Source organism: Mus pahari, chromosome 5 (assembly GCF_900095145.1).
Source record: "Mus pahari chromosome 5, PAHARI_EIJ_v1.1, whole genome shotgun sequence".
Taxonomy (NCBI): Eukaryota; Metazoa; Chordata; class Mammalia; order Rodentia; family Muridae; genus Mus; species Mus pahari.
The window spans coordinates 39,636,367-39,651,662 of NC_034594.1; the positions used below are offsets into that span (position 1 = coordinate 39,636,367).

Genomic DNA, 15,296 nt, shown 5'->3' on the forward strand with positions numbered 1-15,296 from the left:
AAAAAAAAAAAAAAAAAAAAAAAAAAAAAAAAAAAAAAGGAATGGTGATTCACACATAAGATTCCAAGATGTGTCGGGTTACCATCTGTTTGAAGAGGCTTCCCGTATGGGATAATGTGAGTTTGAGCAGTGAAACATGCATGTATTGCTGTGTTATGTAAGTCCGTAATAAGTGCCTGAGGAGGTTCGTTAAATGTCAATCAGGAAATTTCCTAGAAATTAAGGCAGGGTATAGGTTAATGGCAAAAACTATTCTAGATGAAGAACACAAGGGTAGGAAACTATGATCTATATTTTGAGAACCATAAAACTAATTTTTTTTTGTAAGTGAAGACCTGCTAAGGTTAAATAAGAAGTAGCTTGTATGCCTTACTAGAGAAGGCTGTAGTTGTAAATAGAGGAGTCTGTTTATAATTAAGAGGTAAGAGGAAGGTATGGAGGTTTCAGCTGATTTAGAAAGATGAAATTTTAGGACCATGTTTTAATACTCTATGCTCAGTTCTGGAAATAGTATAGAAATATAAGTGAGCAATAACTAGGATAGTATGTGGCTAGTATGCCTCCAAAGAAAACCATAGATAGAATGGAAGTGGTTTGGCATGTGGATAGGTGTGATGTAGATAGAGACTTGGGCAGTGTCCAGTAGAAGAGAATAGTGATTTGTTAGCACATGTATGAGATAACTTTAAAGGAAGGTGATAATGAGTTATAGATACACTGAGGTGGTGTATGTACCAGGGTAATATTCCATGTAAACAGAAATGATTATTGGGAGAATTATAAGAGATAAAATATTTTAAATTCAGTGCTTGGAAGTGATAGCTGAGGAAGGAATGAAACTTTAGGGCCAGTGAGACAGGTCAGAGAGTAAAAGTACTTGCTCCAAGCTTGATGAGTCAAGCTTGCTCCTTAGAACCTACATGGTGGAAAAAGAAAATTGACTAAAAGGTGTCCTCTTTCTTTTGTGTTCCCTCAAAATAATCTTTTTCTTTCCTTCCCTTTCCCTTTTCCCTTTCTTCTTCCCACCCCCTTTTATTTTGGTGTTTTAAGACAAGGTCTTACTCTGTAGCCCTGGCTGTTCTGAAACTTGCAGTGTAGACCAGGCTGGCCTTGAACTTACAGAGATCTGCCTGCCTCTGCCTCCCGAGTTCAGAGACTAAAGGCGTGTGCACAACACCTAGCTTTGTTTTTAATTTTAAAATAAAAAATAGTTGATTTTTTTGTTTGTTTGTATTTTTGGGCATGTGCTGTATGTATGTGTGTGTATGTTTGTGTATGTGTCTTGATATATGTGTGGTGTACACATATGTATATTCTGCATATGTGTGTTGTGTGTATGTCTGGTATATTGTGTGTGTTTTGTGTATATGTAGTGTATGCATATATTTGTGTGCTTTTTATATATAGTGTGTATGTTATGTTTTATATATATGTATATATATATATATACATATATATATTGTGTGTGTGTGGTTTGTGTATACTGTGTATGTGTGTTGGGCAAATATGTGTGGTGTATGTATGTTTGTGATACGTGTGCGTGTATGGTACATGCATGTGAGTTTTGGAAGTACTTAAGCTTGTGTGGTTACATATGGATGGTGGTGGAAAGTGTTGGGTATCTTCTCTTGATCTCTACCTTTTGACTTGAGACAGGATATTCTCACTGAAACATAAGCTCACTTTTTTTGGCTAGTTCTGGAGATAGAATTTTGCAAAAATGTCCACTCTATACAAAGCAGTCTACAGGTTCAACGCAATTTCTATAATAACACCAATGGCATTTTCCACAGAACTAGAATACGCTTTAAATTTTATAGGGAATCTAAAACAAACAATATACAAAAAACAGTCAGAACTTGTGGGGATTGTCATCATCTGTAGTACTGTTTTCTGTTTTTGTTTTTTCAAGATTAAAGATTGAAGGTGTGTGTCACCATTGCCTAGCTTGAAGTTCATCTCTCCTATACCTAGATTTTTGTAGGTTTTTTTTTTTTTTTTTTTTTTTTTTTTTGTCATGAAGGGTATCTTAGGGTGTCTATTACTGTGAAGAAATGACCATGGCCATGGTAACTCTTAAAAAGGAAAGTATTTAATTGGTGCTGGCTTACAGAGTTTTAGTTCTTTGTGGTCATGGCAGGAGGCATGGCAGTACACAGACAGTACATCTGGTTCTGTAAGTAGCAGGAAGAGAGGGTGAGCCATTGAACCTATCTAGAACTTCTGATACCTCAGAGCCCACCCCCAGTGACACACTTCCTCCAACAAGGCCACGCCTACTCAACTAGGCCACACCTCCATATGAGTCTGTGGAGGCCATTTTCATTCAAGCCACCACAAAGGGGTTTTATCAAATGCTTTTTTTAAAAAAAGATTTATTTATTTATTATATGTAAGTACACTGTAGCTGTCTTCAGACACTCCAGAAGAGGGCGTCAGATCTTGTCACAGATGGTTATGAGCCACCATATGGTTGCTGGGATTTGAACTCTGGACCTTTGGAAGAACAGTCGGGTGCTCTTACCCACTGAGCCATCTCACCAGCCCTCAAATACTTTTTTAAAATATCTGTGGAGATGATTGCATATTCTTTGAGCCTTCACTTTGTTAGTTTGAGGTATTTTATTTTCTAATTTTCATGCTGACTTATTTTTGCATCTGTAGAGTAAGTCTTCCATGATCATGCTCTTGTATTTGACTTAGTAATTTGTTGAGAAGTTTTACATCTGTATGTTCATAGGAATACCTGCCTGTAGAATTTTTTGTGTTGTGTCTGGGGTGTTGACTTCCTTTCTATACTTTGGAACTGTTTGAAGAGGATTGACATTGGTTTTGTTGTTGTTTGTATAAGCAATCTGGTGCTGTGGCCTAGGCTTGCCTTGAACTTGAAATCTTATTGCCTTAGCCTCCCAAGTACTAAGTTCTTGGCCTCGGGCGGCCACACAAACTGGGTTCTTGAGTGGGAGGCCGGAGCTGTAAGGGAGGAAAGGAGACCAAGACAGATTTCTGATCAAGGCCCAATGTTTACTAAGAGTCTGTGCTTATTATAAAGGGGGAAAGCCCATCTCTGCAGGTCCACTCTTGATGCCTGTTGCCAGCCTGTAAGCAATTAGGCTGACAGCACTAGTTTGGCAGTAAGGTGTCCATTGCCAGCTTGCCTGGCTGTCTCAGGAATTTCTCTGGAAGGCAGGTTCAGCCTCTCAGCAGGTAGCAGAGTCTTGGAGAAGAGCAGTGGCAGGTGACAGAACAATAAAACCATCTAGGTCTGAAGGCTCCACCCCAGGTGGTCTCATTCATAGTGGCAGCAAGGTCTGAACCAGCCTGTTCAAGGCTGGGGGAGGCTACAGAAAATAGTCATTTGGTTACTTCTTGCTGCATGGTCCCTGCACAGCTTCTGGGTTGTGGAAGTTGTGAGATAGGCTAAGGGCTGACATTGGCAATTTCTACCTCATAAGACTGTCTCTTAAATTACATGAGAACAGAGTAGCCTCACATTTCAATTTTATAATTATTTTTATTACCAGCCATTTAATTTATCATTATTAATATTTTGATCAGACACATTTTATGTGTGAGAATGAAAGGAAATCAAGAGAAAGTAGAATAAGTATTTGTACATTCATGTCAATGCTGCCTAAGTAGTTAAATTGGGAAGATGTGTATATGCTGTCATTGCTCAAAGTATACACTGGAACTCAGATTTTAAATACTAGCTTTAGAACTTTATTTGTACTTCTATAAAAATGTATATATAAAAACGTATAGTTAACTTGAAAATATCAGTGAACTCATTGAATCAATTAGGCTTGGAATTGCATAACAATGATGTTTTTCAGAATTTTTTTATCTTGGCATAGGTTTAATAATATGGTTTAAATGACTTAAGTTAGTTTGCTAGAAGTTAATTATCTTTAAATTGAAGGTCACTGTTTTTCTCCTTCACAGTCACCAGATAAGCAGCGAGCCCTAGAAGAAACCAAAGCCTACACCACTCAATCCTTAGCAAGTGTTGCATATCTGATAAACACCTTGGCCAACAATGTCCTACAGATGCTGGATATCCAAGCATCGCAGTTACGGAGGATGGAGTCTTCAATCAACCATATTTCACAAGTGAGACCATGTTCAGTTTGTTTGCCTATGAGCAACACGCAGCCTGTTGACTGCCTTTGTGGTGCAGGTTAATGTGCATATATTTGCAATATATTAACTTAGTATTGCATTGTTTGTGATATCTTTTTTAATTGAATTTTTTATTTATTGTTTTACTTACGCTACATCCTGCTGTGATGTTATTATCTTTATAGTTTGATAGAAAAGTAAATTTTGATGGATTTTATTAAAACTCAGTTGCCACAGTAACATAATAACTCCTGAAGTGAAAATTTATTTTGGTATTTTATTTTCTTTTTGTGTTTTTGAGACAGGGTTTTTCTGTGTCACTCTGGCTGTCCTGGGACTCACTCTGTAGACCAGGCTTGCCTTGAACTCACAGAGATCCACCTGTCTCTTTGTCCTGAGTACTGGGATTAAAAAGAAGTGCACCTTTACCACCCAGGTTTTGCCAGGTTTTGTTGTTGTTTTGTGTGTGTGTGTGTGTGTGTGTGTGTGTGTGTGTGTGTGTGTGTATGTCTTTATTGCTTTAAAAATAATGATTTGATAGCTTGGTGGCTAATTTAATTTTTTCTCCTGTCAGTAGGCTTTTAAAACTCTCCTTTGGTGGTTTATTCAGTGTTTTATTCCTGCGAGGAGATTAGTGTCTCATGGTGAGCACAGCATTTCTTATAAAGGGAAGCATTGGATTGGAGCTGGCTTATAGTCCAGAGGTTTAGTCTTTTATCACCATGGTGGGAAGTACAGTGGCAGACAGTCAGACATAGTGCTGGAGAGTAGCTATGAGCTCTGTATCCAGATCCACAGGCAGCAGGCAGAAAGTCCTCTGGGCCTGGCTTGAACATTTTGAAGCCCTAAAGCACACCCCTAGTGACATACTTCCTCCAAGGCCACACCTCCTAATCACTGCAAAGTAGCACCACTCTCTACTTTCAAATATATATTCAAATATATGCGTCTATGAGAGCTATTTTTATTCAAGCCATCACAGTGGTGTTGGAATTGAACTTGAAGCCTTATGTGTGCTGGGCAACCACTCTGTTACTGAACTAAACTCCTACTTAGCCAGGTATTATGTTTACTAGAATGGGTCCTACCAGCCATGCTTGCAAATGGGAAAGTTTAGGAGGCTAGCAAACCTTATAAAAATGTCTTTACACGAGACTTTAAAATAAGTGTTAAATAAGGATAACAAGAAAGGGTAGTATTAATGGGAGAAGGGAGGATAGGATGCACATAAAAGTCATAAAAGATATGTACAGGTAATTGTTTGTCAAGCTTCAACTTTGGTGTATTTTTTTAATTTTTTGAGAGAGAGAGAGAGAGAGAGAGAGAGAGAGAGAGAGAGAGAGTGAGAGAGTGTGTGTGTGTGTGTGTGTGTGTGTGTGTGTTAGATAAGTACATAAACATGCCAGTAATAGTGCTAAGTGTAAAACTCAAAGCAAACTCACGGCCTCAGCATGGCTGTTCTAACTGTACCGATGACCATTGAGTGGTGTACTCTTTGGGTCTGGCTAATGTTACTTCAATACACAAGTTCTTTACAGTGACGTTTGAACTTGTTACATAAAACAAAAGCCATCTTTATGAAATACAGAGAGGAAATGGAAAAACAAGCTTTTTACTATTGCCCAAGCTTTTCACTTTTCCTTCCTTCCTTACAGTCCACTTTTCTTTATAGTTTGTGGGGCTGGAGAAATGGCTTGGCTCAGAGATTAAGAGCACTTGCTGCTCTTCTAGAGCTTCTGAGTTCAATTCCCAGGAACCACATGGTGGCTTACAACCATCTGTAACAAGATCTGATGCCCTCTTCTGGTGTGCATGAACACAGTTACAGTGTACTCATATACATAAAATAAATAAATCTTAAAAAATATATATCTGTGGTCATAATAGGTGTAGAATTTGAGATTTTGCTCTTTTAGCATTGAAACACATAGTCTCATGTAGTTAGAATCTATAGAAGTTCTCAATGGATGTCTCTTGGTGTAGCTTTCATAATCACCGGCATTAAAATACATTATCATGTTTTTGGACTCTCTTTATATAAATTCTCAATGACTGCCTGTTGGTATAGCTTTCACAGTTATTTTTTGCATCTTAAGTCCATTTAAAGTAATCTTGTTCCTGGGAAATAACCTGTAGTATAAGCCCTGAAGAGGCATTCAAAGCTGGTCTGTGCTGCATAACAAGACTTTTACCTTTAAAAAAAAAAAGCCACTTTGGGAAGCTAATTTAATTGTAAAGCAGTTTTAAAAACGTTGATGTTGGATGTCTTCTTCAATTGTTCTCCAACCTTCATTTTTTGTTTTTATCATGTTCTCACTGAATCTTGAGCTTACAGGCTAGACAAGTCAGCAAGTCTCAGGAATCTCCCTGTGGCTGCTCCCCAATGCTGTGATTTCGGGAGTGCACTGCCACACTTGGCTGCTATGTGGGGCTCATGTTCTTTATGCTTGTACAATTCAAGCATTTCCTCAACTGAGTCATCCTCCAGCCCTACTGCCTTTTGCATATTACACGTTGGCATTTAATAATGATGCTAGAAATAAACTATTCCGATGTAATAAGTGGGATGTAGGAGAGAAGTTGAAAGAGGTTAGTAGGTCAGCATTGGCAAACCTCAGGGTTGTTAAGAATATTTCTAGAGATCAGTGCATGAGAGTGAGGTCTGTAACTCTACAGTAGAGTCTGTCGTTGTCAGAGTGCACCTTAGTGTATTGCATGAGTTGGAGAGATGGATTGATAAAGGATATGTGTAGGACGCAAGAACAGCCTCAAAATTTAAAATTTTGTAGAACTTGCTTCAATAATTAAATTGTATTTGTATGTGAGCATGTACACAGGTGTGTGGGTGTGTAGGCTTGAGGTTACAACCATTTTCTAAGAACCTTTTTAAAAATATTCACTATGTATTTTATGTACATGAGTGGCTCTTATTTTCATGAAGATAGAAGAGGGCATCAGATCCCATTACAGATGGTTGTGAGCCACCATGTGGTTGCTGGGATTTGAGCTCAAGACCTTGGAAGAGCAACTAGTGCTGCTGAGCTCTCTCTCCAGCCCATACTTTTTGTATTTTTTTTTTGTTTTTTTTTTTTTTGTTTGTTTTTTTTGAGATAGGGTCTCTTAATACAGGGCTCAGGCATTTGGCCTGATGGTCTGGCCAGTGAGCCCAGAGCTCCTCTTGTTTTGACTTGCCAGCTGCAGGGTTCCAGGTGTTCACTACTGTGGTTGATTTTTACAAAGGTCCTAGGAACCCGAACTCATTCTTATAGCAAGTACTTTACCATTGAGCCATCAAATAGCTCCTAAAATTTCTCTGAGTTATGTTTAAAACAACCAGTTTACTATAAAAGTTATTTGATGATCTCTAGACTGGGTGAATATTATTTTGTGACAAGGCATCCTACATTCTGAGTCTGTACTCTTATCACTGAGTTGTCTCCAGTCCCTAAAGCCTCTTCTATAATATAAAGAAAATGTTTTGTGTTTAGAAAGCAAATACTTAGTAAATATTCCAAAACAGCAATGGCAGACTTTATACCAGATAGATGGTAAATAGTTTAGGTTTTGTGGGCCATAAAACCTAATTTTGTACTATTTTTAATTTTATTTGTAAATTTTTTATTTTATTTTTTTTAAAGTTAATATATTTGTCATCTACATAATGTTCTCCCTACATGTACACCTGCATGCCAGAAGAAGGCACCAGATTTCATTACAGATGGTTGTGAGCCACCATGTGGTTGCTGGGAATCGAACTCAGGACCTCTGGAAGAATAGCCAGTGCTCTTAACCTTTCAGCCATCTCTAGCTCTGTAGTATTTTTGTAAACATGTACCATTTTTTAGTTTTTGTTCAAAGGACAAGGTCTTACTGGGTATGTTACTCAGGATGCATTTGGGTGCGTTTTTGTGTTTCTGACCACTTTTAAAAAATGTTAAAACCCTTCTTAGTTTTTGGGCTGTATAAAATAGTCTGTGGGTCAGATTTGACATGTAACTATAGTTTACAGTTTACCAGCTTCTCTGAAAATACTTTCCCCTATTTGGGTGTAAGTTAAAAAATATTAAAAATACCCATTATGTTTAATCTTAATATTCATCTGTCTGTCCATCCATCCATCTATTGTGTGGTGCAGGTGTACATGTTGAGTTCAGAGGACAACTTGTGGGAAGTGATTCTAGACTTCCATCACATTTTCTTGGGAGCTGACCTTAGGTTATCGTTGTTGGTGGCAAGAGCCCTTACCTGCTGAGTCATCTCTCTAGCTACCTATTAAGTTTTTAAATAACTGATTAATTTATGGAAGATCTATAATTTGAAGCATATTTGTAATTTGAATAAATAAATGGTTAATTAAAACATTTTAAAAAATACCAAATTTAGTTACTTAAGTAACTGATTACAGATATTTACCCAGAGGGGAGTTGCTGAGGTAGCTTTCCAGTATGGTTAACTCTAAATTATCTGTGATAATGGTAAACAACAGTATGTGGATAAAGCTAAAACAAAAGTATTTTATACAGTGCCTTCCTGTCATCTGCTGGGGTTTGAGCATGTGCTTGGGTTCATGAAGGAGATGTGGGACTGGGGCTCAGGCTTAAAGGAGCCCTGGGAGCCAGTATGGCTACTTCAGAGCCAAAGGAACCTGTTCTTGGCACTGTGTGTCTGACCCATTAAGTGGGGAAGCCTGCAGCATGTAAGACCATCTTGGCAGTAACAGTGAGAAGGATGGGAAAACTAATTAATAGGAAACTCTGAGAGAGAGATATTTAAGGTCTGTACAATCGTCGTGGTATTCTTTGGTGTGTGCTTTTTAGTTAACAGGATCTGTAGCAATGGTAGTACTATTTACAGCATGGCACTGCATTAATTTTATTTACTAGCTGAACAAGTATTTGGCATAGATAAGTACTTTGTTGATACCTTTGCAAATAAGTGAATTTATTTTCATATAATTTGTAACTTTAGAATTCCAGCATAAGGGTTTTTTTTTTTTTTTTTTCTCACTAAAATTCTTGGCAAATACTACTATGGAACCTGTACTTCAAAGATTCAGAGTCCTATTAAGAGGGCAAAGGTGTTGGTTCCTGAAACTGGGCACTTGATCTAGAAAAGCATAGTTGCAGCATATTTAAAAAGTACCTCACAGAAACTTCACAGTAGCCTTTAAGACATATTTTAAATTTTTGTTTTATGTGTGGATTTTGTTTTGTTTTTTGTTTTTGTTTTTGTTTTGTTTTGTTTTTTGGTTTTTCGAGACAGGGTTTCTTTGTATAGCCCTGGCTGTCCTGGAACTCACTTTGTAGACCAGGATGGCCTCAAACTCAGAAATTCACCTGCGTCTGCCTCCTGAGGGCTGGGATTAAAGGCGTGTGCCTCCACGCCTGGCATGTGTGGATGTTTTGTCTGCTTGTATGTCTATACACCCATGCATACCTAGTCCCCAAAGAGACCAAAATATTGTATCCAAGTTTCCTGCAACTGGGGTTAAAGACAGTTGTAAACTGCCATGTGGGTGCTGGGGATTAATCCTAGGTCCTCTGGAAGCAGCCAGTGCTCTTACCTGCTGAGTCATCTTTCCAGCCCCTAAAAACCTTTTAAGTTGATAATATGGGTTGATGTTATATTACAAATATATGTAATATAACATCAACCCATATTATCAACTTAAAACATATTATTATATTATGTATATATAATCATCAAATTGCTGAATACAGCTACTAGCATCCTAGTTTTGTACGCTATACTAAATATAACTCCTCCAGTGGCAAATCCTGGCAGATCCTCCATCTAAACCAAGAGTGGCTTGTTAGCTACATATTGTCCTCCAAACTCTCCCCATCTAAAAGCAAGACACCTTTTTCTGCCTCTCCTCTCCCCTGGGGTGGGATTTTCAAGACGGGTTTTCTCTGTCTTGGAACTTGCTTTCTAGGTCAGGCTGGCCTTGAACTCACAGAGACCTATCTGCCTCTGTGCCACCATGCCTTGTCCCAGAGCTGGCTTGATTTCAGTGTATAGTGAAGGCAGGCCTTGAACCTTGTCTCCAACCTCATAAGTGCTGGGATTACAGGATTGTAGGTGATTGTTGAAAACCTCTAAATCTTTTGGACCAATGTTTTCTTTTTTATTCCTGAAATAGATTTTGTGGTTGTTAACAAGCTTTTATTCAAGCACTAAATAGAAATATACTACTTCTCTAAAAGTAAAATTTGATTCTCATAAGAATTCACGCAGTTCAATCTGAGGTGACAAGAATACAACTTAATACTTTTTAATTTTCTTTACCTTTCTTATTGTAGACATTTAAAAAAATTAATGATGAAATGTAGTTAATGACACTTAATATCTGTTCTTCCTCAGTGTCTTAGAGATCCACTGTAATGAGACCCCATGACCCATAGCGACTTGGGGAGGAAAGGATTTATTTTACTTATACTTCACTTATCTCAGTTCATCATTGGAGACAGAACAAGAACTCAAACACTGCAGCAGAGGGAGATGCTGTGGCAGAGGCCTTAGAGGGGAGCTGCTTACTGACTTACTCCTCTTGGCTTGCTCAGCCTGCTTTCTTATAGAACCCAAGACGTGACAACAGCCCGATCTTATGGAGACATTTTCCTCAATTGGGGTTGCCTTCTCTCAGATGACTTTAGCTTATGTCAAGTTAACACAAAATCTAGCCAGTGTAGGCAGTCACAATTGTTACTTGAGTAAGTAATGTGAGAAACAAGCTAGAAGTTTTTCTAGATCTTGATTTGATCTAGGCATTTGATCTTGACAGTTCTACCTTCAGGGAGATGTTTGGCAACATTAGACAGTTTGGTTTATTTCAGAGTGGGGAAGTATTATAGGTTATGTCTACCTATCACAGCACAGTAACGAATATGACTCAAGTTCAACTCAAGTCAGCTATGTACTTGCATTCTTATCTTTCTGTTGTATTGCCTTAAAAATATTTACTTATAGATTACAAAATTATAACTTATGTGAAATGTTACATTAGTGTTTCCTGAGAAATGTATTGTTAGCAAAAAATTAAAGAATATAAATAAAAAATATCATTTGTACTATGAATGTATGAGCACTTGATAAATTCTAATGAAATATGTGATCAATGTTGTGTTAATAAGATGTAAGGAACTTGCTGAAGCAAACAAGCTTTTCGTTTTTTTTTTTTTTTTTTTTTTTTTTTTTGGAGGGGAGGAGGTGGATACTGGGAATTCAGTCAGGGACTTGTAAATGTTAGGCAAATGGTGTACTCCCTGACTCTAGTCCTTGATCCCCATTTTTAATATATTTTAGTCTTGTCCCTTAATATTAGATTATACTAATATGTTATTTAGAAATATAACACAACTATTCTCTGCTGTTTCTTCGTCTTTTGCTTTTATTTTTCTTTTTTTCTGTTTGTTTTTTGAGATAGGGTCCCTCCACATAGTCCTGGCTGTCTGGGAACTCTATGTAGAGCAGGCAAGCTGGCCTCAAACTCAAAAGATCTATCTGCCTCAGCCTCTTAAATGCTGGAATTAAAGCCATTCACCGCCATGCTTGGCTTCTTATTTTTATTTATATAATTTATTCTTATTTTTATTTTCTGTTGAAAATGATCACTCTGGGTTGGAGAAATGATTCAGTTGCTCCAGTGTTTGCTGCACATCTATAAGGACTTGAGTTCTGTCCCCAAAGCACGTGTAAAACGATGGGTGTAGTGTGCACTTGTAATCTCCATGCCGGGAGGCAGAAAAAAACAGGTGCCTGGGACTAGGTGGTCAGCCAGCTCAGACAAATTAATAAGACCTGTGTCCTAGTGGGAGAAATAAACAAGGTAGGCAGCTTATGGAAAATGATACTCAAAGTGGACCTCTGGTTTCCACATGTACAGGCATGTATATACATATGTACACCCCTTCCATATGAACATACACACTAGCACTTATATGTGTGTACATATTTGTATAGGCATACATGCAAACAAGTACACATGCACATTTTTAAGTTCTGCTCTTAACTTTTGGGCTGTAAAAATCAGGTGGTGGGCCAGGTTATATTTGAAGGCATGCTTTGACCCTTGCATTAGATTAAAAATGAATAAAGACAATAGTCTAGAGAAAAGGTGGTTTATGCAATGAATACGAAGGAATATTGAATCTCTAGGCATTTGGTTATTATTTGGATACCAGGGCTATCTGTCTTTGTGTTGTCTTATTTATATTATATCTTACAGACAGTTGATATTCATAAAGAGAAAGTTGCAAGAAGAGAAATTGGTATTTTGACCACCAATAAAAACACTTCAAGGACCCATAAGATTATTGCGCCAGCCAACCTTGAGCGGCCAGTTCGTTATATTCGAAAACCTATTGACTACACAATTTTAGATGACATTGGACATGGAGTGAAGGTAGGTGTAGTTTCTGTCAAGCTTTCTAAAGCTCTGATGGAACCCTAGGAAATTAAAGTTCATTTAATTGCCTGAAGGACCAACGCTTGGCACAGTTGTGGTTATGAAGGTTGCTTACTTACTACTGTTGTGTCCTCCTTATGTTTTCTTTACTGTTACCTTTCAAACCAGTTATCTTTCAATGGTATTTGCTTAGTTAATCCCTTACTAGATCAATTAGCGTATGGCATAGTGGTTCTAATCTTAATGATTTAGTAATGATAGAAAAAAATCCAGCATGTTATTAAAATGTTTTTCTTATCTCAAAAATATGTCAGCAGACTTTTGGCATTAGTTTTCAGAACAGCATATGTTACTAAATATTAATTTGAATTTTTTCTAGAATAATTTTATCTCAACCTTTTGGATGAGAATAGTGGAGCTAAAAATTATAAATTTATTTCTGGTGACTTTATAACATTTATATTTTGGTCACCTTTTAAAGATGCATTTGTGTATCTAGTATGTATATGAAGTGGTACCATCAAAGCTCTATAGTATTGGGATGTGGGGCAGCAGTAGAGCAGGAGCTTTCTCACACACTGCCCCACGCTCTAGCACTGCACGGCAGCACCTGCTGCCTGTTGGGGGGGGCACATGTTCTACTGAGGTGATTCTTGCATTTACGAGACCATTCAGAATTTCAGTTAAGTACATTATTTACAGTTTATATTTCAGTAGTGATTGTAAAAATTACGTATGACTTGCAATAATTCTATGCCTATCTTATAGCTATGTAGTTCATGTATATGATATTTTTCTAATATAAGCCTATTTAAAATGTACACCACCATTTTTGGCCAGAAACCAGTAAATTTTAATTTAATGTTTGTGTAAAAATAAAACATGCAGTATAAATTTATAAAACAACTTTTATTTTAGAGGGCTTTTGGTTTTTGATTTTCTTTTTTCTTTCTTTCTTCCTTCCTTTCTTTCTTTCTTTTTTTTTTTTAAGATAGATTCTCACTCTTTTGGCCTTGGCTGGCCTGGAGCTCATTGTGTAGGGCAGGCTGGCCTTGAACTCACAGAGATCAGCCTGCCTCTGCCTCCAGATTGCTGGGTTTAAAGGTGTGTATCTCTGTACCCAGCTTATTCAGAGTTTTCAAAAAGCATAATTATCTGGAACTTGATATTTAATTTTATAGTTGATTCCTATATATATTTTAATTACCAATTAAAACATATTAAAATAAGATATGTAACTAAATGGATAATTAAAATGTAATTTGTTTTAACTTGGGGAAAGTTTGTTGAAGACCAACAGTTGCTAATAGAATGTTATAGGTTGCTACCAGAATCTGTTGCCAAATGATACTTGGAATATAAAAGATTTGTGTTTGCCTGTTTATATAATAAAAAGGTGATTTTTTTTTGTATACTTATTTTTTAATACTTAAAATATCTTTCTTTTAGGATTGTAGCCTCTGTTGTTTGTACTGTGGTGTTCGCTAATTTAAAGAACTCCCTAAAGGAATTAAAGTTTTGAATAAAACAGTGTCTTATATCATCAATGAAACTTCTGTCCATGACACATCTGCTTTAACCACTCTTTCTATAATCTACTGAAACATTATTTTGTTAATGCTGATTGCTTAACTTGTTTTTCTTTGTTTTCTTTCTTTTTCCTCCCATCCTGAAGTTCCAACTAACCTTTCAATGCTTTTCTTCCTTACCTCTTTATTTGCTCCATTTATGCATTAAGTGGTTGCTTAGATTTAAGGTAAGAGATTCCAGGGCTGGATTTCCATTCTATGTTCTTATGTAGAATATTACATATGGGGAGAAAAGACATATTTTGCATTTGGCCTTTTAAAACCAACAAATTAGTCCTTATTTATTTATTCAAGTCTGGCAACTTTGTTGTGTGTCTTCATGTTTCCTGAGGGTAGATATTTTTGTTCATTTTGTTCATTGCCCTGGTCTTTGTGCCTAGAACAGTACCAAATACACATTAAGTATTAGTATTTCAAGTATTTGCTGAATGAATGAGTACTTTTGCGAAACTGAATTATAAATTGTATTGTTATAAAGTGTAATGAAATTGCTAGATTTTTTTTATAAATGTTGAAATTTTGTTATTGATTGGAGGGCCAACAAATATGCTCTATTTAACCCTCCCCCTGTGTAATAACTTTTTATTCTATAAATGGTGTGCTTAATTATATGGTTTGTTAACAGTATATCATTATCTTTTGACTTCTAATTAAAAAGTTGAGAAGCAAAAACTATCATATCATAATGCCTTTTTTTAAGTTGCAGTACATTTTACAAAAGAATTAGTCTTTAAAATGTTTGTATAAAATATATTTCAATACAATCTCACCGTCTTTTTAAAAGTAAATATTATTTGTATATACAACATCCAAAGTTCATGATAATGCTCAAGAAATACAAATTAAGAACTAGAGATGAGGTCACAGTGCTAGAACACTTGCCTAGAATGTAGAAGACCCTGGTTCAGTAGAAACCAGTCAACCAACCAAATAAGAAATCCCACACAACCAAAATAAACCTGGTGCTGTTTAGTGAAGGGCCATGATGAAAGCATTTCGGGTAATTCAGGAAGCCTGCTGTCAGATACTAAGAGGATCTTTGTCAATCTTACCATTTCTTTTTTCTTTTTTCTTTTTCTTTTTCTTTTTCTTTTTCTTTTTCTTTTCTTTTCTTTTCTTTTCTTTTCTTTTCTTTCTCTTTCTTTCTTTCTTTCTTTCTTTCTTTCTTTCTTTCTTTC

The 15,296-nt window shown here is 36.6% G+C and overlaps 1 protein-coding gene across 9 annotated transcripts in view; it reads left to right on the forward strand.

Annotated features, from left to right (window-relative positions):
• Positions 1–15,296, forward strand: part of Abi2 (abl interactor 2) — a 71,667-nt gene that overhangs the window by 14,191 nt on the left and 42,180 nt on the right. For 5 of the 9 annotated variants that reach the window (XM_021197294.2, XM_021197291.2, XM_021197293.2 and 2 more), the window contains exons 2-3: positions 3,946–4,113; positions 12,350–12,526. In XM_021197294.2, the coding sequence (XP_021052953.1) occupies positions 3,946–4,113; positions 12,350–12,526 (345 nt within the window). Of the gene's footprint in view, positions 1–3,945; positions 4,114–12,349; positions 12,527–14,267; positions 14,286–15,296 lie in introns of all 9 variants that reach the window. The other 4 variants (XM_021197290.2, XM_029538401.1, XM_021197292.2 and 1 more) reach the window with 1 other exon arrangement.